This window comes from Phacochoerus africanus, chromosome 3, assembly GCF_016906955.1.
Source record: "Phacochoerus africanus isolate WHEZ1 chromosome 3, ROS_Pafr_v1, whole genome shotgun sequence".
NCBI classification, from domain to species: Eukaryota; Metazoa; Chordata; class Mammalia; order Artiodactyla; family Suidae; genus Phacochoerus; species Phacochoerus africanus.
This window is the reverse complement of record NC_062546.1, coordinates 138,466,394-138,487,018: the sequence shown is the minus strand read 5'-3', so window position 1 is coordinate 138,487,018 and position 20,625 is coordinate 138,466,394. Positions and strand designations below refer to the sequence as shown.

The window sequence follows — 20,625 nt, the reverse complement described above, 5'->3', positions numbered from 1 at the left end:
TAAATTTATGAAAATGAGTATAATTAAGTTAAAAATTTCCATGAAAATGTAGAGACTGGAGTTCCCATCGTGGCGCAGTGGTTAACGAATCCGACTAGGAACCATGAGGTTGCGGGGTTCGGTCCCTGCCCTTGCTCAGTGGGTTAAGGGTCCGGCGTTGCCGTGAGCTGTGGTGTAGGTCGCAGACGCGGCTCGGATCCTGCGTTGCTGTGGCTCTGGCGTAGGCCGGTGGCTACAGCTCCGACTCCACCCCTAGCCTGGGAACCTCCATATGCCGCGGGAGCGGCCCAAGAAATAGCAAAAAGACAAAAAAAAAATGTAGACTTTAATATTAAATCAGAAATAAGTTAAAATGCCACAAAAGATAAACATAATCTAAAATGAAATGAAAGCTTAAAAATAAAAGAAATAACTATACCAAAAAATCAGTCAAAATTGGCATATTGCTCGGAACTTTGAATGATAGTTACCAAGAATGGCAGATAACAAACTTATTAGCAAATTTGATTTGTTTTTTACCTTCAAACAAAATGTCACCTCTAAAATGAAAGCTCCACGACAAACTTAGTTTTGTATATATTATGTATAATATATGCACGCATTTTATTAATAATATTAATATTTCTATGTATAGATTTATAAACACATTTTATGTATTTGTATAAATATACAGTATAATATTATTAATAACATATATTGCATTAATATATATTTATATATGCATACATATTCTTATTTAAGAATTTCTGTTCTTAAACATAATTTCAACCAAACAACATGAAAAAATTTTTCAGTAGAAAAATTACAGAGGACTCATAAAAGTTATCAAATAAAAAAATCTTTGTATTTTTTTTGAACATAATTTCATGAGGTTGTGAGTTTGATCCCTGGCCTCTCTCAGTGGGTTAAGGGTCTAGATTGCCCTGAGCTATGGTATAGGTCACAGACGCAGCTCAGATCTGGCATTGCTGTGGCTGTGGCATAGGCCAGGAGCAACAGCTCCGACTGGATCCCTAGCCTGGGAACCTCCATGTGCTGTGGGTATGGCCCTAAAAAAGACAAAAGACAAATATATATATATATATATATATATATATATATATATATTCTGATATTAATGCCACCTACCTATAATCACAGTTGTGTGTTTTTCTCATTTCTAATCATTAAAAGTTTTTCATGTTTTATTTAATCATCCCCAAAATTTTCTTAAAAAGATAACCAAATAGTATAGAATACTGTTATTTCAAACTATTTCTTGTTTCAACATTTGCAACCCATATTGATTTATAGCTCTATACCTTTACCTATTCTTATAAATAATTAGTGAAAAGCAGTAACCAAGAGAGAAGGCCTGTTCTTTATGTAGGAAAAAGAAGTAAATAACTAATTTTAAAATGCTGGAACTGTATCTGATCACTTGTGATGAAACATGATGGAGGATAATGTGAAAAAAATGTGTATATATATATATGTATGTATAACTGGGTAACTTTTGCTGTACAGCAGAAATTGACAGAACATAGTAAATTGACTATAATAATTTTTTTAAAAATACGGTGTCTAAATATTGTCAAGTGTAATAAATTAGCAATAATATAGAAACCTCAAAGTTTAGGGTTTGATTCATTTTAGTCATTTAGACCTAGGTAATGATGAATTAAATTATAAAACCCAAAGCTACTGATTTCTATGGCATCTGCATTTGCCATGGGAGAAGTCTGCTAATGCTGCTTTACTAAAATATTTTATCAGAAACAAACCTTTCTCTTTTCAGGACTGAAGTCTTTTGCAAGGATCCTGACCCATTGTTTGAAGAAGCTTACTGGGGTCATTATCCTAACTCTGTTTTTTCTGACCATATTTTCTCTAATTGGGATGGAACTCTTTATGGGCAACCTGAAACATAAATGTTTGCGATGGCCCCAAGAAAATGAAACTGAAATGCTGCACAACAGAACTGGAAATCCATATTATATTAGAGGTAAGAATCTCTTGCCATCTATATCAAAAAAAGCATTCTTCACAGAAATGTTGAACATTAAATTTCAAAACAAATTCAACTTCAGAACAACTTTCATGTAAGTGCTATAACCACACTCAAGTACTAATTTATATCAGTTTCCTTCATCACAATAGCAAAGTTCCGGTCTTCGACAGTAAAATCAGGGAAATTTTGAATTGCTAAAATTTTCATGTTTTATCCTTTAAAAAATAAATAAATATGACCACTGACTCAGGACTGATCTCATGTGGTTGATCTTTGTAATTTGAATTCAGAACCTAAAAACCAATGTTATTAAGCATACATGTTCCCACCCCTAATTTATATCAAGAAAAACACAATTTATATTTTGAATGATAGCAGATTAAAATACCTGGGTAAATTCTATGGGCTATGACTCAGATTAGCTCAGGTTATGATTGAAATTAGGTGACATCAGGGCAAGTAACTGGCACTGGATGCTCAAGGTGGAAAAATAAGCTTCAGAGTGACCATAAATTAAACCCAAAAAGGAAAATCTGCTCTTCTACTCAAAAGATCATCAGGAATAAATTCTGGAAGGAACAATCCTCAGCTTTCAAATGATTAGTATCTGGAATTTTTCCTTCAGTGTCTGGTCACATCTGGCCGGATTAGGTGAATTATCAGAAGTCTTTTGGCCTGTATATGGGATTCTAAGAGCCTCCTAGATTAAAAACTGGCCAGGCTAAATGCTCCTTTCTTCTCACTGTAGAGAAGGATGTTCATCTGTGCAAAGTCAGTTGGGTTTCAGGTATGCTTTTCACTCAAAATTAGATATAGAGGAGTTCTCTTGTGATGCAGTGGGTTCAGGGTAGGGCGTTGTCACTGCAGCAGCTTGGGTCACTGCTATGGCTCAGATCCCTGGCCCTGGAACTTCCACATGCTGTGAGCATGGCCAAGAAAAAAGATTAGATATAGAATATAATTTCATTTTTCTTTTCAAAAACAGAAAACTTTTATTATTTGGAAGGAGAAAGATATGCTCTTCTTTGTGGCAACAGAACAGATGCTGGGTAAGTGGCGTTAATGTTTTCGTCTATCAAGTCTGTATCACTGATCGGTAGTATTTATTGCATGATTATTGCTTTTATGATGATTCCCATTTGATTACAAGATCTCATTTTACCATCAAAACCATGCTGAGAAGTGTACCACATGGAATACTATTAATCTGATTTTACAGAAAAAAGTAATGGATGAGCTAAACGATTTATTCAAAGTCAAGAAGTTAGTAAATGGCAAAGCTGGGACTTAAGAATCTGATTTTCTGTTTTCAGTGTGTCCCAGAGATAATAAGAATTATCAAGAAAGACAATAAAATCTTTTCTTTGGCCAAAAGCCTTTGAAGAAAAGAAATATTAAAGATATGTTATTTCACTTGTTTTATGGCTTGTATGTCTTTAAGTACTGTAATTTACATTAAAAGCAAGCTTATTGCTCTCAAAAACAGTACTTATAAATAATTCTTCAGTGAGATGACAAAACTCTCAAGTTTTATTGTCTCATAACTTCAGATGAAGAGCTAATAAAGTAGAAATAAAGTGCTTCTCAACAGTACTATGACTAAATTCCTTATGTTACTTTCCTCAACTGGGATGACTCAATATCCATCTATATCTCAGCTCTTTCTTAGAGGCTCTGTGACCCAGACTGACAAAAAAAGCACATAGAGGGAGGGGAGCATGTGTTATGTACTTTAGTTGTGTTAAGGTGATTTAGCCATTTTGTCACTTACTCAACTCTTTGCTCAGCTGCTGCTGAGCTTCCATTTCTGTTTTCAAGTCCTGATTGTGAGCGCATCTCATTGTGTCTGCCCCATCCCACTCAAACTAATCCTTTTTGTGGACATCCCAAACTCAGATATGACCTGAAATACTTGTTGAAGATATCTGATCATGGAGAGTCAGAATCAGAATGCTATGTTATATGAAAGCCAGAAGAGAAAATCATGCAGTATTTCACCTGTAACCATCATACTTTGCTGCATGTTAAACTATCCGAAAATTTAGTGCTTGAAGACATGGACAAAAATTCATTTGTTCAGATTCTGTGTCAGCAATTTAGCAAGCCTCAACACACAAGTACTTTTTAAACCTCTGTTTGCATCATATTTTTTAACCACTAACAAATATGCAAAACAAGTTACATGGATAGAATCAGCAGGATGTGGGAGGGAACTACACAAAGGAGTGGATGGAGGAAGCATGATTTATTGGGCCATGACTATCATAATGGACCACAACACCCAAGCCCCAGTAGGTAAAAGTATGAAGACTCATGAAAAGAAATGGAATAAATATTTAATCGGATCTTCCTACCAAAGTGACAGTACTACTTATAAATTATTGATGTGATAAATGTTTTCTCATCCTTGAATAATGGGATCAAAGGGTTTGAGGTGAGATCATTTTAAACCCTCAACTACTGAAGTTTTATTTTTATCATTGTTATTTTCTATCAGTTATACATTCACTTTGATACTGGGTAGTAAAGAAATCTTTACCAAAGGCTTGGCAAAAACCATTTGTGAGGCCCTGCTGTCTTTTAGCTTAGTTAATCCTCTTCACTTATATCAATTTAAAATCTAAGTCATTTTCAGCTTGTTTTCACTGAGAATTGTTTGGGAGGAGAGTATACCCTGTGGGAGAGGGAGCCCTTTATTATTCATGGGTGGATCTTCTATACTTGTGATTTGACCATAATCTGAAAGTCACTTAAGAATAAGTAGTTTTTCTTTTCTGTTTTCTTTAGGCAGTGTCCTGAAGGATATGTGTGTATAAAAGCTGGTGTAAATCCTGATCATGGCTACACAAATTTTGACAGTTTTGGCTGGGCCTTATTAGCCCTGTTTCGGTTAATGACGCAGGATTACCCTGAAGCACTTTATCACCAGGTAAGAACCCAGAGACTCTGCACTACGGGTAAGGAAGGTGTCATGCCCCTCCTTCCTAAAATAATGATCAAATGTAATGTACTTTGGTAAATTTTTATGTCAAGAACAGTTTGAGGTCAGAAGAAAAGAGAGCCAGCATTATTGAGGGTCAAACTGAAATGTTAACACTGAACTCAAGTCTGTGCTCTTACGTATGATATTGATATCTTATTTATCCTTGAAAAAAATGCTACAAGATCAGAATATAAATATGTATATGAGCTTTTTATCTATAGATCCTAAGATTAGAGCAGTTAGGTAACCTCCCCAAAGTTAAAACACATGTATCTCCAGAGGTCAGTCTACTGTTCTGTGGTCTCATATGTTTGACATTAACTAAGTAAAGAGCATTTCTAGGTACTAATCCTTTAGATAAAAATTTGAACCTATGAGATTAGCATGTAATAAATTACTTATGAAATTATACTCTTTCCTTTTAATTCTTCTACTTCTTCTCATTCTCCTTTAATCTTCAGTTATGTTCCAGTTAGAATAAGAGGAAGCTTGCTATCAAGAGACTTGAAATCAAAATTCTGAGAGTCTCCCTTTTGTAACTGATGATTTGTGTGCCATGCTTTCAACAGAAGGGTATAATATGTACTCATTAAAACAGAGATTCTGTTTTTATTTTTAAGAAGAGTTCCGGAGTTCCCTGGAGGCCTAGTGATTAAGGATTTGGCATTGTCTCTGCTGTGGCTGGGATACTGCTATTGCTTGGGTTCTATCCTTGCCCTGGGAACTTCTGCATGACATGGGGATGGCCAAAAAAAAAGCATCACAATGGAATATGCAGTGTTATTTCAGCAGCATAATTTATATCAAAGGATATTAAATAAAGTAAATAAATTACTTTACCCAAAGTACTTACAGTTGAAGAAGACACTCTTTTTAAACACACACCCCACTTTTTATGATTGAATAAATTACTGTGTATATGTGTGTTTATAGGCCATTAATAATGATAAGGATAATATATTTTGGCACAAAGATTTATAATATAATATTAAATGAAAATCAAGTAAATCAAACATGCTTGTATTATAATTTTATTTCTAGAAGTACATAAAATATTGCAAGTGATTTTTTCTTTATCAAACTGTATTTTTCTAACTTTGTAAAAGTAGCATATTTTTATTTCCCAAACTTTTTGACAAGTATCAATGCCTCCTCTACAATACTAGAAACTTCTTATTTCAAAAATAATTTATCATGTTATCTTCCTTCTAAAAGTCCTTCAGTGATCTCCAGATTTCTTTGGGATGAAGTTCAAAGACAATATGCATGGCCCATAGTGCCCTTTAAGATCTAGTCTACCTACTTCTCCAGATTCATTTCTTAACAATATCCCAATATAGGCTCTCTGCTTTATTTTGAGTCAAAAGACTTACTGCTTCTGTTTCCTAAATGACCTTTCCCCATAATTTGTTGTTTCAGTGTGCTATACTTTCTGCCAAATTCAGGTTTCTTTTGTCTTCATTCTCACGCTTCAGATTTATGCCTCAAAGCAATATTTCTTCTTTGAGCTTTTCCCCAAGCCCTCCTTTCAAAGCTAGACTTATCTGAAACAAGAATTACATGCTACCCTGTAACTGCCTCTGATAGTAGTTACTTTAATTGCTAGTTCAATGTTTCCTTCCACTAGGAAGTATACAACCTAAGTATTTTGTCTTATTTTAATTTTTGAGTTCTCAGTATCTAACAAATAGAAAAGAAATTTTGATAAAAAATATAAGTGAATATTTATGATTTATGTTATTTATAATAGTGAATGCCTTGCATTTTTATTTACAGCTTTCAAAATGTGTTAGCTAATTTTCTTGTTAGCATTGGTTTAAAGGAAATCCTCTCACACAACCTGTAAAGTGAGAAATCAGTATGGACATGCCTTGGTGCTGGATTCTTACAGGACCTTCTACATTATTGTACTCTAGGTTTTTATTGACTATTGTAGATAAGGACTGGTTTGATTTGGACTATATTTGTACTCTGAGCCTTGCCCTACTGAACTGAATTGACTATGACTAGAGAAATTCAGCAGTTATTCCCAAAGAGTACAGCTCATGTTTTAGAGAACATCTTTCGCCATTCGTTTGGCAAATACTTATTTGATCCAAGTGCTCTTTGATAACAGCATCGGTACAGAAATAAACAAAGGATATGGTCAATCCTCATGGAATGGAGTTATGTTTAACAATAGTTAATGTTTATCACATATTTGCCATGTGCTAAAATCTCCTCTTACATTTTTTCATTTAATTTTCACAACAAATCTATTATAAGGCGCTGTAATTAGCCCCTGTTTCCTGCTAAAGTATAATAGAACTATACATTTTTCCATTCTAATAAGATTAAAGAAGTTCCTATCTTGGCGCAGCGGAAACAAATCTGACTAGGAACCGTGAGGTTGTGAGTTCAACCCTAGGCCTCACTCAGTGGGTTAAGGGTCTGGCGTTGCCGTGAGCTGTGGCGTAGGTCACAGACACTGCTCAAATCCTGCGTTGCTGTGGCTGTGGCTGTGGCGTAGGCCAGCAGCTGTAGCTCTAATTCAATCCCTAGCCTGGGAACCTCCATGTATCATGGGGGTGTGGCCCTAAAAAGCAAAAAAAAAAAAAAAAAGATTGTATACTTTTATTCTTTATTAGCTTTATGTGGTGAAACAAACAAAATTTTTTAATTCAGGCATTTTTTAATTCAGGCCTATCTAATTTTCATTTCTTTTCTGCTTATTTGAAATAATAAATACCACATAAATATGTTATATAGAATTAATGAGATAATAAACATAAAGTATTTATAAATGTGCATGTCCTGCAGTATACTCTGCAGTATCTATTACTGACTCCTAAATATACTGTAAGTGACAGCTATTTAGTGGGAAAAATATTTAACCAAATCCTAAATAGCTGACCCATTGAGATAATAGAGTTTATTAAAAATACTTTTAAAGAAAAGTATATTATAGAGTCTATTGAATTCAATAAAATTCTGTCGATTCAAATGGATGCTTAAAAATTAAAACTATTCCCATTTGTTTTCTTGAATTTTGTTCATATACTTTTAATCAATGAGGATAAATCAACGAACTATATTTTGGATTTGTAATATCTACTTATAATTTTCTAAATTTTTAAATTTTCTGATATATTTTAGGTAATTGTTATGAAATAAAAGCTAGTCAATGCTCAGTTTGGAAATCTACAGTTTTGTATTTTTCTATCCATAAATGACTTCATATAAGTAAATTATATGACTTTCCTATGTGGTTTATCTAGAGGTTCTTCATCAAAGCAGATATTCTGACAGATATAGAAATATTCCCATTCCTCACCCATTTTGTACTTTGTTGTGATGTTTCTATAAAGTAATGATGAAAGGAAAGTAATCTCCAAACATTCATTTTTCAACTTTATTACACTTCTTATATTTGGTCTACTACAAAATAAATTATCTTTCATATTCAGACTGTCCATCTTTCTTTACTGAAAGATGATAGTTTTTTCCTTTCAGTATGTTTATTCTGTTAATGAAGACATAAAAGTCAAATGCTTGCCCTGAATTAATTGTTACTATATTCTTTATTGTTTTTGTACCATATATTTTGTGCCTTACATATAGTCTAAAGTTTAACAGCTTTTCAGTTATTTCTTCGAATAAAGCCAGTAGTTAAACTGTCTTGCTATTACATTCCATTCTTCTTCTAACTAAATTATTTTCATAACAAAATTTTATTTTTCATTTTAAAATAAGAGATTACAGGAACAAATAACATTTCCTCTTTGTCCTGTTTTCCTCCTCTCCTTAGATTCTTTATGCTTCTGGGAAGATCTATATGATATTTTTTGTCATGATAAGTTTTTGGTTTGCCTTTTATATAGCAAGTTTGTTCTTAGGTATACTTGCTATGTCCTATGAAGAAGAAAAGCAGACAGCTGCTGAAAAAGCTAAGAAAATTGAGCCAGAATTTCAGCAGTCTTTAACGGAACTTCAAGAAGGAAAAAAAGCAACAGAGGTATAGATTTTTTAATGCTTTCTTAGAATCAGAGATTGAGTTATCCTTTCAAAGTCTTAGAGTATATTACCTTCTAATAGATGCTCGGTGTCTGGGTGATTACTTAAGAAGTATTTAAGTGATATCTCAGTATCACTTAAGAAGATCATAAGTGATTTTCATAAGATGGTTCACTTTTGCTGTTAACATTATTTCCTGAGTTCATTGTGATAAGAGTGACCAATATCTTTAAGATTTCCTTGATATATACAATGTTTCTGGCTCCAAATTGCACATTATTACTGCTGAACTATGGATATATTATATGTATATTTTGAACTTGACTTCTCTTAATGCAGGTATAGTTTATTGATTTAAACTTGCTTCAGACAGCACATCAGAATTAACTTCACAAAATTTCAGTTCAACTCAAAAGTGATGGTGAATTATTATATAATTATAACTCATAATTTATACATCAAAAATACTAAAAGCATGGATGAAAGTATAGTAATGAAGTTTTAAAAAGAGAAAAAATTCACTTTATTGAATTCTAGCTCATTCAAGAGGAAATGCACTGTGCATCACAATATAGGGAGGTATTTTATCCATAGAATAATTAAATCCATAATTAGTAAAACTCAACATAGTTTTACTCTAGTTTTCAGTTCCCTTAGTATTGTGCTTGAATATATTTTCAGATGTTTAGCCTCATAGCAAAAGATTTGGTCTATGAATCTAAAAGTATTGACAGAAGTAACATTAAAAAAGTTGTGGCAAACTACCTTTAAAAATCTAAATTATGCCATAAGTGTGCTAAAAGGAAGAACAGGACCGTGAAAACAACCTGAAGTAGTTTCTTATGTTCCACAGGACCTGGTGATTTCACATTTCTTGCTAGGTATAGAAGGGGGATAGAGTTAGCCCAGTCTCCAAAGATCTCTACCCAGAGCTATCCAGGTGTGTAGTGGCAGGGACCAAGCCAGCCTAAGGTGGGATGGAATCCATGTCTCTTCTGGGTGTTGTTTCTTTCCCCTGCATTAATGAGGATCTCTCCTGCCTAAGAGTTTGTTCTTTGGAGGGTGCTTGGCCCAAAGTGGTCACAGCCAAGTCAAGTGCCCCCACTCATTGGCCCTCATATGTGGGAAGGGCCCTCATATGTGGGAAGGGAGCCACAACCTGCCTTCTTTTCCATCCCTCTGGATTTGTTTCTATATTGCCCTTTTAACACCTGTTAATGAAGGTTGTCTACACAGGGGGAAAAACAAACTACATTTTCTTGTAGATATAAAAAGTATAGATTAAGGGAGCAAACAGGATAGAAAGCACCTATATCCAGGATCCTCTCATATAAAAATGATAAAAAAGTGTTGGGGTAAAGTAAAAGGGCAAGGTTCACTCTGTCATAAGTGGAATGTGTAGTATGGCTGGCTAAGAGTTGCATTAATACCATAGGTCCCTGCTGGGCCAAAAAAGGGGAAAATGTTAACTCCTCTAATATGTAACTTTTTTGTTAACTCATCAGAAAAGAAGCTCTAGAAAAGTCATTCCACTAAAAAGTGGGGCCTGAATAACATGATGGAGGATTATACCAAATGACCAGTTATTGATAGAGACATGTTATCTACGAGGTTTCAATGCATACCTTTGAAACAAGAAACAATTAAAGACCAAATGAAGAAAGCATGTATAAAAAGAAGCTCTTGAGTATAGCCATTATATCACTCATAAGGAATTCACAGAAAAACAAATTACAAAAGCTTTCTGTCTTTGGAAAAGAGTCTGAGGTCCTTCAGATTGAATGGTTGTAATCTGAATGATATGTTGAATGTGTAATTTGTTTTGAAGCATTATTTAAAATGTCAAGGGCTACACGGAAATGTATCCAAGAGCACAGTACTTCTCTTATTCCAGAGAAGGTGCCCTATTAACTCTGCTTGTGAGGAACTTAGATTATTTTCTAAGTTCCCAATATCTCCATTCATTTGGCTGTTCTGGATTACATAAATCCTTTCTATTTTTTTTTCTTCCTTTTCTTGAGCTGCTCCCACGGCATATGGAGGTTCCCAGGCTAGGGGTCTAATCGGAGCTGTGGCCACCGGCCTACACCAGAGCCACAGCAGTGCAGGATCTGAGCTGCATCTGTGACCCACACCACAGCTCACGGCAACGCCAGATCCTTAGCCCACTGAGCAAAGCCAGGGATCGAACCCGCAACCTCATGGTTCCTAGTCAGATATGTTAACCACTGCGCCACGACAGGAACTCCAAATCCTTTCTAATTTTAATTAAAATCTTTCAATTATAAATAATTTCTTTTCATGGAAGAGTACTAGAACATTTTGTCATGCAAAAGTTTCATGAGAAATGAGAGTAAAGGTCATTTTCACAGGGTGTATTTTATTTTCATTTTTTATTTATACATAAGAAAACACTGGGGACTGAAGAATTTAAAATGAAACATTCTGAGAACCCTTTAGGTGACTGACTTAACACTAGAGAGATTCTGGAATTATCAGGAAATTACATATATGTTTCATATTCTCACATTATAAGAAAATAATAGATCATATTGGCTAAAATCACACTTTTGCAGTCAGATAAATATAGACTTTAGTTCATTTTAGCTACTTAATAGATGTATGATATTTGCCAAGTCTGTTAACCTTTCTAAACTTCAGCTTCTCCATCCATAAGCTATATGTGATAATATCTATGGCATAAGTTGTTGTGAGATTCAAATTAAATAAATGCTTGTAAAGCATTTAACAGTACTTAGAATATACTAAGTAAAAAAAAATGGTAATGGGTAATAAGAGGAAACAGGAAGACAACTACAAGAAGACAGAAAAGTCCATGTGGAGAATACTTTTCAATATAAAATTCTTAAATATTTAATTATGTCCCCCCTTTAGAGATAAGTTAATAATAATAACAACAATAGTATATAATGTTTGAGTGTCAACTATGTGCCAGACATGTAATAAGTATCTTCATAAATTTCCAAATTTAATCCTCATTGAGTTCAGTTGCAAAATTTGATCTATATTTATTGATATTTGATTTCCCAACACTGAGAAAGAAAACCCATTTTTTACCACCTTATATCATTATTTTGAAAAATCAGTGCTGGAACAATATTATTCTATCAATTACACAGTTTACAGGTGAAACTTTCCTGTGAATTATCAATTACTGGCAAAACTTTAGAAGAGAATCAGATATATACAAACTGTAATTTTTTTTTTTGTCTTTTTGTCTTTTCTAGGGCCACACCTGCATAGCATATGAGGTTCCCAAGCTAGGGGTCTAATCGGAGCCGTAGCCACCAGTCCACGCCAGAGCCACAGCAGCGCGGGATCCGAGCTGCATCTGTGACCTACACCACAGCTCATGGCAACACTGGATCCTTAACCCACTGAGCAAGGCTAGGGATCGGACCTGCAACCTCATGGTTCCTAGTTGGATTTGTTAACCACTGAGCCATGATGGGAACTCCAGAATATAATTTTTTTTAATTTTCCCATCTAAATTGGCATCCTTATAGTTCATATGTATAATTAAATAAAACATTACTGACAGTCTACTAAATGCTAGGCATTGTACTAAGTATTGGAGATTTTAAATTAATAAATACAAATACATTATCTGTCTTCACAAAGCTAATGTTCTCTTGGGGAGATAAACTATAAAATTATTACAAAAAATTATAACTCTAGGACCACCAGACATTATGTTTCCTTATTTATGAAATAGAAAGCATAAAACACCACATACAATATATTATTGCCAAAATCTGGTAGTTCCTGTTGTGGCTCAGCACTAACAGATCCGACTAGTATCTATGAGGAGGCAGTTTTGCTCCCTGGCCTTGCTCAGTGGGTTAAGGATCCGGCGTTGCCATGAGCTGTGGTGTAGGTTGGGCCACAGATGCGGCTTGGAACCTGTGTTGCTGTGGCTGTGGTGTAGGCCAGCAGCTGTAGCTCTGATTCGACCCCTAGCCTGGGAACTTCCACATGCCATGGCTATGACCCTAAAAAGCCAAAAATAAAAATAAATAAATAAATACCCTCAGCTAAGTCTAATAAGCCTCTAGATTTAACCATCTTTTTATAGAGCCTGTAGGAGTGAGAAGAATGCATTAAATTACACTAAAAATACACAGTCTGCCAAATCAAGAATGTGGAAAATTCTATAGTAAATCACCTAGGAAAAATAAAATCATGAGATAATCAATAAAGCTTCAAAACAAATAAACAAAAAAAAAGGGTATCTGTTTTTACTTTAATTGAAACAAATTAACTAATAGAATGTTTCTGAGCAATGAAAGAAAATTGAGCATGGTCTGGGTATTTGTTAATAAATGTGATAATGGTGTGATTTTTTTTTTTAAAAAGAAGCTTATTCTGATAATTATATGATGTCTGAAATTTGATTTAAAATACTTCAGGAAAAAAGTAGAGTGAGCAATATACAGAGAAATGAAGAGTATAATGTCATCATGGTTGAAGCAACCTATTGGGTACCTAGTGAATCACCGTATTATTCTCCACTTAAAAAACTAAGTGAAGGAGTTCCCGTCGTGGCGCAGTGGTTAACGAATCCGACTAGGAACCATGAGGTTGCGGGTTGGATCCCTGCCCTTGCTCAGTGGGTTAACGATCCGGCGTTGCTGTGAGCTGTGGTGTAGGTTGCAGACGCGGCTCGGATCCCGCGTTACTGTGGCTCTGGCGTAGGCCGGTGGCTGCAGCTCCGATTCAACCCCTAGCCTGGGAACCTCCATATGCCCAAGAAATAGCAACAACAACGACAAAAGACAAAAAGACAAAAAAAAAAAAACTAAGTGAAAATGTGGAAAGTACTGCAAAAGTGGGAAGCATAGTGCTTTGAGAGCCTGTAATAAAGAATTTCTCTGAGTCAGAAAAGGTTTTAATGAGGAACCAGAACTTGAACTGATAGCTGAAGAATGAGTCCATGCTCTCTCAGGGGAGGGAGCAGGATGAGTCAGCAAATTAAAAAGGCCAGTGTGGCTGCAGTAGAGAGGGTAAGTAAGTCTGAGTCCAAGATGAACACTTTAGGTGTTCATTGCTAAATGCCAGAAATATAACTGGATTCTTCCTTATCCATACCTTCCCTCCCAAGAAAATTCAAACCAGTGCTGAGAAGAAGAGTCCTACCTCTTTCTCCCTGTCTAATTTTAATGTTGGATTGTCTAAAATTCAGGCATATGCTCTTTTTAGCTCTTAAGCTTTCAAAAAGGAGATGTCACGATCCTCTCAATTTGCATTGTAAAATAGCTATGTCCTTAGTAGTCAGACTGCTGTGGGCACCTAGTCAATATTTTTGAGAAGCTCAATTGAGGTAAATATATTTCTAGATTGATCTGTGATTTGTTCATTTTATACCCTAAAATATATGTATAGTTCAAGCCAAATCAGTAGAGAACTGAGCATTGACTATATCAAGAATAACATTATTACCCTCTTCATTCCACTCCCTGCTACACACACACACACACACACACACACAGAAATGATTATCTTTAATGGAGTGCTCTTGTGTGAGTCCATCAAACATGGTCACTATCAGAATCATTTCTATGAGAAATGGTTCCTCTGAACTAAGAATATAGTGGAGGACATTATTCACAATATGACAGTGTATCATCTTTATGGAAAAAAAAAAAAGCCTGGATAATTCCTGACAGACTTTAATGATATAAAAAATAGAGTTCTGTTGACTTTTTAACTAATGGAAATTTGGAATATATAAATTATCATGTATTTTATGTAGCTTTGTAAGCAGTTAGAATACATTCTGAAATAAGCATGGTTTAAATAAATAAATTAGCTTCCTCTCCTGAGCCTTTGCTTACTTTTTCAATGAAATAAGGTGAGACAACAATTATCTGTTGACCTGCAGAATCTGTCATTTTTCTGATGGAACTCAGTATGTAATACAGTTTGTTTTTACCTCCTCTCACTATAGTATTTATGAAAGTAGAGGAGACTTTACTGATACTGAGTGAGATGAATATGATGATTCCCTTGATATCAATCATGGGACTTTAGAGAAACCACAGCAGAACTTGCCAGCTGGGGTGTGCTGGGTATGGATTATCAGTGAGCCTCAGTGTTAGGGCAGCAGCAGCCTCATGCCTGTTATCTCTATTCAAAAGCACTCACGTATTTAAATTTTACTATTTATTTCACCTATTAGGCTCATCTGTTTATCAAGTTATCAAACATACATATATTATTATTCTTTGTGTGTGCCAAATGTAAAAACTATTGGGAACACTATGGTGCTATCATCTACCCATTGTCAATTTCTTACCATTTAAATTCAAATATAAATTTTATACATGGAACACCTGGAGACATACTTGTGATAATCATGAGTATGTAGAAAACTGGTAACATCTGCATCAAAGCCTAGGAGGTTTGAGTACTTTCCAGCACAGTGATTCTTTTGAAGTCAGTGTAAACAGAAAGTGTCTTAAAACCACTACTCAAGAGATATAAACGACAGAAAGAAGTGATTTCTTTTTGGAATATCATATATGTTCTAACCCAAACTATCCTTTTAAATTCATTTTTACTTGATATTGCACAGGACATGGTTCATCATCTCAGCACCAAATAATTTTGATTTTATCAAGAGAGTTTTAAAAGTTACAACATTAACACATCCTCAAAAAGGTACAAGGTGTTAGAGAAATGTAAGGTGTTATTGTTCAATAGCGTGTTTAGCAACTGGATGTTTCTTATAATACTAAATTGTACATTGAATTCTTTATCAAATATGAGTAATACTACTAGCATTCTCTGGTTTACTCCTTTTTTAGTTGACCTCATGGTATAAAATGATTTTATTGAGTTATAAGAAACACATTCATTTTCCAGATAATCCTAAATCAGCTTAATAGTTCCAAGGGTGGCAAATTATGGAACCCAGAAAGGCTTTTGAAGAATCAGCATTTTTAAGAATGTTACAAACCTTCTTATAGTTATAGTTTTGGATCTACAAAGAGGAGAAACCAGTATTAGACTCATCAAATTTCTTTTTAGACCAAGACCACACAAATAGAAATGAAGAAAAAATTATCACCTTCTATGATTACTTCTTTGGATATGCTGGATGATGCTACTCTCAGACATAAAGAAGGTAGGTAAAAAGTATTTAGACACTATGAAAGGTATCATTCATGTGATCCACTTTTAAAGAAATCTTCCAATTTCTTCAGAATTTTAGATGATAATAACAAAATTTAAGGATTAACATGAGGGAGGTCCCATCATGGCTCAGTGGTTAACGAATCCGAATGGGAATCATGAGGTTGTGGGTTTGATCGCTAGCCATTCTCAGTGGGTTAAGGATAGGGCGTTGCTGTGGGCTGTGGTGTAGGTCACAGACACGGCTGGCTCAAATCCTGCATTGCTGTGGCTGTGGCGTAGGCCGGCAGCTACCGCTCTGATTAGACCCCAGCCTCGGAACCTCCATATGCCACGGGTGCAGCCCTAGGGGAAAAAAAAAAAAAAGGATTAACATGAAAATATTGGGATGAACAATACTTAAGATTTTCGTAAGTGTAGTGTTTTAAACACTAGAAAAGGTCACCAAATAGTACCAAGGAATTTTGTTTAACACTGAAAATAACATGAAGTGTTAACTAGTAACTAAAAATAGAGATTGAAGTATATAACATTAACCTATTAAGGTCTTTTCTATGCTATCCTTGCTTTTTTTTTTTAACGTATAACCAGTAACTCATTATTGTAGACAATATTTAAAGACATAATTTTGTAGATCATATAAACCTAGAAATTATAAATATAATACTGTCAATTACATTCTGTATTTGTTTTCTTGAGAGATATTCCTGTTTTGATTCTATTACATAATTTGTTTCATTTTCATTTGTCCAATTCAGCAAGCATGGACAAAAAAGAGGAAATTTACATTGCTCTGATTTTTTATTAATACAAAATACTTCTATTTGCTAATTTCAAATCAAAAGTCCAGTTTCAAATCTCCCTTTGCATGCAAAAGTCAAATTTTTCTACTAGTTAGAACTTAATTAACTAATGATTGACTTTTCTATTCTTTTATTTCAGAACTTAAAAAGTCCAGAAAGAGATGTGCATTTCATTGGTATAGATTTTCTAAAACTCTCTTGATCTGGAATTGTTCACCCTGTTGGTTAAAATTGAAGGACTGTGTTCATGTGGTTATCATGGACCCATTTACTGATTTTTTCCTTACCATATGCATAATTCTAAACATACTTTTTTTGGCTTCGGAACACTATCCAATGAGTGTAGAAACTAGCAATGTTCTCAGCATTGGAAACCTGGTAAGGTTCTCATTGTACATTATTTTCTTTTGCAATTTCAACTTTTTATTAGTCATCATTATCCCCATTATTTTATTTTATAACTCCAAAATGTTGCAAATGCATTATATGAGTTTTATTTTATTTTTTGTTATTTCCCCAATACAATTATTTTTTCTACTGTACACCATGGTGACCCAGTTACACATACATGTACACATTCTATTTTCTCACATTATCATACTCCATCATAAGTGACTAGACATAGTTGTTATTGTATGTATTTTAAAGAAAAAATTTAAAGGCTTTTTGATTTACTCTTCCTTCTTTGCTCTTACTCTTACTCCTCCATTTACTTATATCTTTCTTTTCCTTCGCTCTATATATTTTCAGTCACCATCATCCTATATTTCCTCATATGTGGTGTTTAAGATCCATCCTTTTCATTCTAAAAAGCGGTTTTCTTAATTTCCCTAATACATCTTTTTTGGCTTTTTTCTTTTGTTTTGTTTTGTTTTTGTCGGGCCACTTCGCATGGCATATGGAGGTTCCCAGGCTAGGGATCAAATTGGAGCTGTAGCTGCCGGCCTACGCCAGAGCCACAGCAACGTGGGATCTGAGCTGCGTCTGCGACCCACACCACAGCTCACGGCGACACCAGATCCTCAACGCACTGAGCGAGGCCCGGAATCAAACCTGCAACCTCATGGTTCCTAGTCGGATTTGTTAACCACCGAGCCACTACGGGAACTCCATAATTTCCCTAATACATTTTTTTCTGCTGTACAGCATGGTAACCAGGTTACACCTACATGTACACATTTTTTTTCTCATATTATCATGCTCCATCATAAGTGGCTAGACATAGTTCCCAGTGCTACACAGCAGGATCTCATTGCTAATCCATTCCAAAAGCAATAGTTTGCATCTGTTAATCCCAGGTTCCCAATCCATCCCACTCCCTCCCCATCCCCATTGGCAACCACAAGTCTATTCTCCAAGTCCATGGTTTTCTTTTCTGTGGAAAGGTTCCTTTGTGCCATATATTAGATTCCAGATATAAGTGATATCCTATGGTGTTTGCCTTTCTCTTTGTGACTTACTTCACTCAGGATGAGAGTCTCTAGGTCCACCCAGGTTGCTGCAAATGGCATGATTTTGTTCTTTTTTATGATTGAGTAGTATTCCATTGTGTATATATACCACCTCTTCCTAATCCAATCAACTGTTGATGGACATTTGGGTTGTTTCCATGTCCTGGCTATTGTGAATAGTGCTGCAATGAACATGCGGGTGCATGTGTCTTTTTCAAGGAAAGTTTTGTCTGGATATATGCCCAAGAGTGGGATTTCTGGGTCATATGGTAGTTCCATGGATAGTTTTCTAAGGTACCTCCACTATGTTCTCCATAGTGGTTGTACCAGCGTCCATTCCCACCAACAGTGCAGAAGGGTTCCCTTTCCTCCACACCCCCTCCAGCATTTGTTATTTGTGGACTTATTAATGATGGCCATTCTGATTGGTGTGAGGTGGTACCTCATGGTAGTTTTGATTTGCATTTCTCTAATAATCAGTGATGCTGAACATTTTTTCATGTGCTTATTGTCCATCTGTATATCTTCCTTAGAAAAATGTCTACCGAGATCTTTTTCCCATTTTTCCATTGGGTTGTTGGCTTTTTTGCTGTTGAGTTGTTTAAGCTGTTTGTATATTTTAGAGATTAAGTCCTTGTCAGATGCATCATTTGAAACTATTTCCTCCCAATCTGTAAATTGTCTTTTTGGTTTCCTTTGCTATGCAAAATCTTGTCAGTTTGATTAGGTCCCATTGGTTAATTTTTGTTTTTATTTCTATTGCCTTGGGAGTCTGACCTAAGGAAACGTTTGTATGGTTGATGTCAGAGAATATTTTGCCTATATTCTCTTCTAGGAGTTTGATGGTATCTTGTCTTATGTTTAAGTCTTTAAGCCATTTTGAGTTTATTTCTGTGCATGGAGTGAGGGTGTATTCTAGTTTCATTGTTTTACATGCAGCTGTCCAGGTTTCCCAGCACCACTTGCTCAAAGGACTATCTTTTTCCCACTTTATGTTCTTGCCTCCTTTGTTAAAAAATAATTGACCATAGGTGTCTGGGTTTGTTTCTGGGTTCTCTATTCTGTTCCATTGGTCTGTATGTCTGTTTTGGTACCAATACCACACACTGTGTTGATTATGGTAGCTTTGTGATATTGTTTGAAGTCTGGAAGAGTTTTGCCCCCTGGTTCTTTTTTTGTTTGTTTGTTTGTTTGTTTTCCTCAGGATTGCTTTGGCAATTCTGGGTCTTTTGTGGTTCCACATACATTTTTGGATTGTTGGCTCTATTTCCATGAAAAATGTCATGGGTAATTTGATAGGGATTGCATTGAATCTGTAGATTGCCTTGGGTAGTATGGCCATTTTTACAGTATTACTTTTTCCACCCCAGGAGCATGGAATATCTTTCTGTTTATTTATATCCTCTTTAATTCCCTAGATTAATGTTTTATAGTTCTCAGCATATAAGTCTTTTACCTTCTTGGTCAGGTGTATTCCCAGGTATTTGATTTTTTGGGGGTACAATTTTAAAAGGTTTTGTATTTTTGTATTCCTTTTCTAATATTTCATTGTTAGTGTATAGAAATGTGACTGATTTCTGAATGTTAATCTTTTTTTTTGTCTTTTCTAGGGCCACACCCACAGCATATGGAAGTTCCCAAGCTAGGGGTCTAATTTGAGCTGTAGCCTCTGGCCTACACTAGAGCCATAGCAACTCAGGATCCTAGCCACGTCTGCAACCTACACCACAACTCACAGCAACAGCAGATCTTTAACCCACTGAGCGAGGCCAGGGATCGAACCTGCAACCTCATGGTTCCTAGTTGAGTTCGTTAACCCCTGTGCCCTGAATGTTACTCTTATATCCTGCTACTTTGTTGAATTTTTGGATCACTTCAAGTAGTTTTTGGGTTGAGTCCTTAGGGTTTTCTATATATATAGTATCATGTCATTTGCATTCAGTTTTACCTCTTCTCTTCCTATTTGGATGCCTTTTGTTTCTTTTGTTTGTCTGGTTGCTGTGGCTTGGACCTCCACTACTACGTTGAATAATAGTGGTGAGAGTGGGCATCCTTGTCTTGTTACATTTTAGTGGGAAGGCTGTCAGCTTTTCTCCATTGAGTATTACATTTGCTGTGGGTTTTTCATAAATGGCTCTAATTATGTTAAGGTATGTTCCCTCTATACCCACTGTAGTAAGAGTTTTGGTTATGAATGGATGTTGTATTTGTCAAATGCTTTTCTCTGCATCTATTGAGATGATCATGTGA

General features: G+C 35.2%; 1 protein-coding gene across 1 annotated transcript in view; it reads left to right on the top strand.

Moving 5' to 3' along the window:
- The window catches only part of SCN7A (sodium voltage-gated channel alpha subunit 7), an 81,766-nt gene that overhangs the window by 22,032 nt on the left and 39,109 nt on the right, over positions 1-20,625 (top strand). The window contains exons 7-12 of the mRNA XM_047772800.1: positions 1,778-1,984; positions 2,976-3,039; positions 4,778-4,919; positions 8,761-8,967; positions 16,017-16,113; positions 17,064-17,302. Of these exons, the coding sequence (XP_047628756.1) occupies positions 1,778-1,984; positions 2,976-3,039; positions 4,778-4,919; positions 8,761-8,967; positions 16,017-16,113; positions 17,064-17,302 (956 nt within the window). The remainder of the gene's footprint in view (positions 1-1,777; positions 1,985-2,975; positions 3,040-4,777; positions 4,920-8,760; positions 8,968-16,016; positions 16,114-17,063; positions 17,303-20,625) is intronic.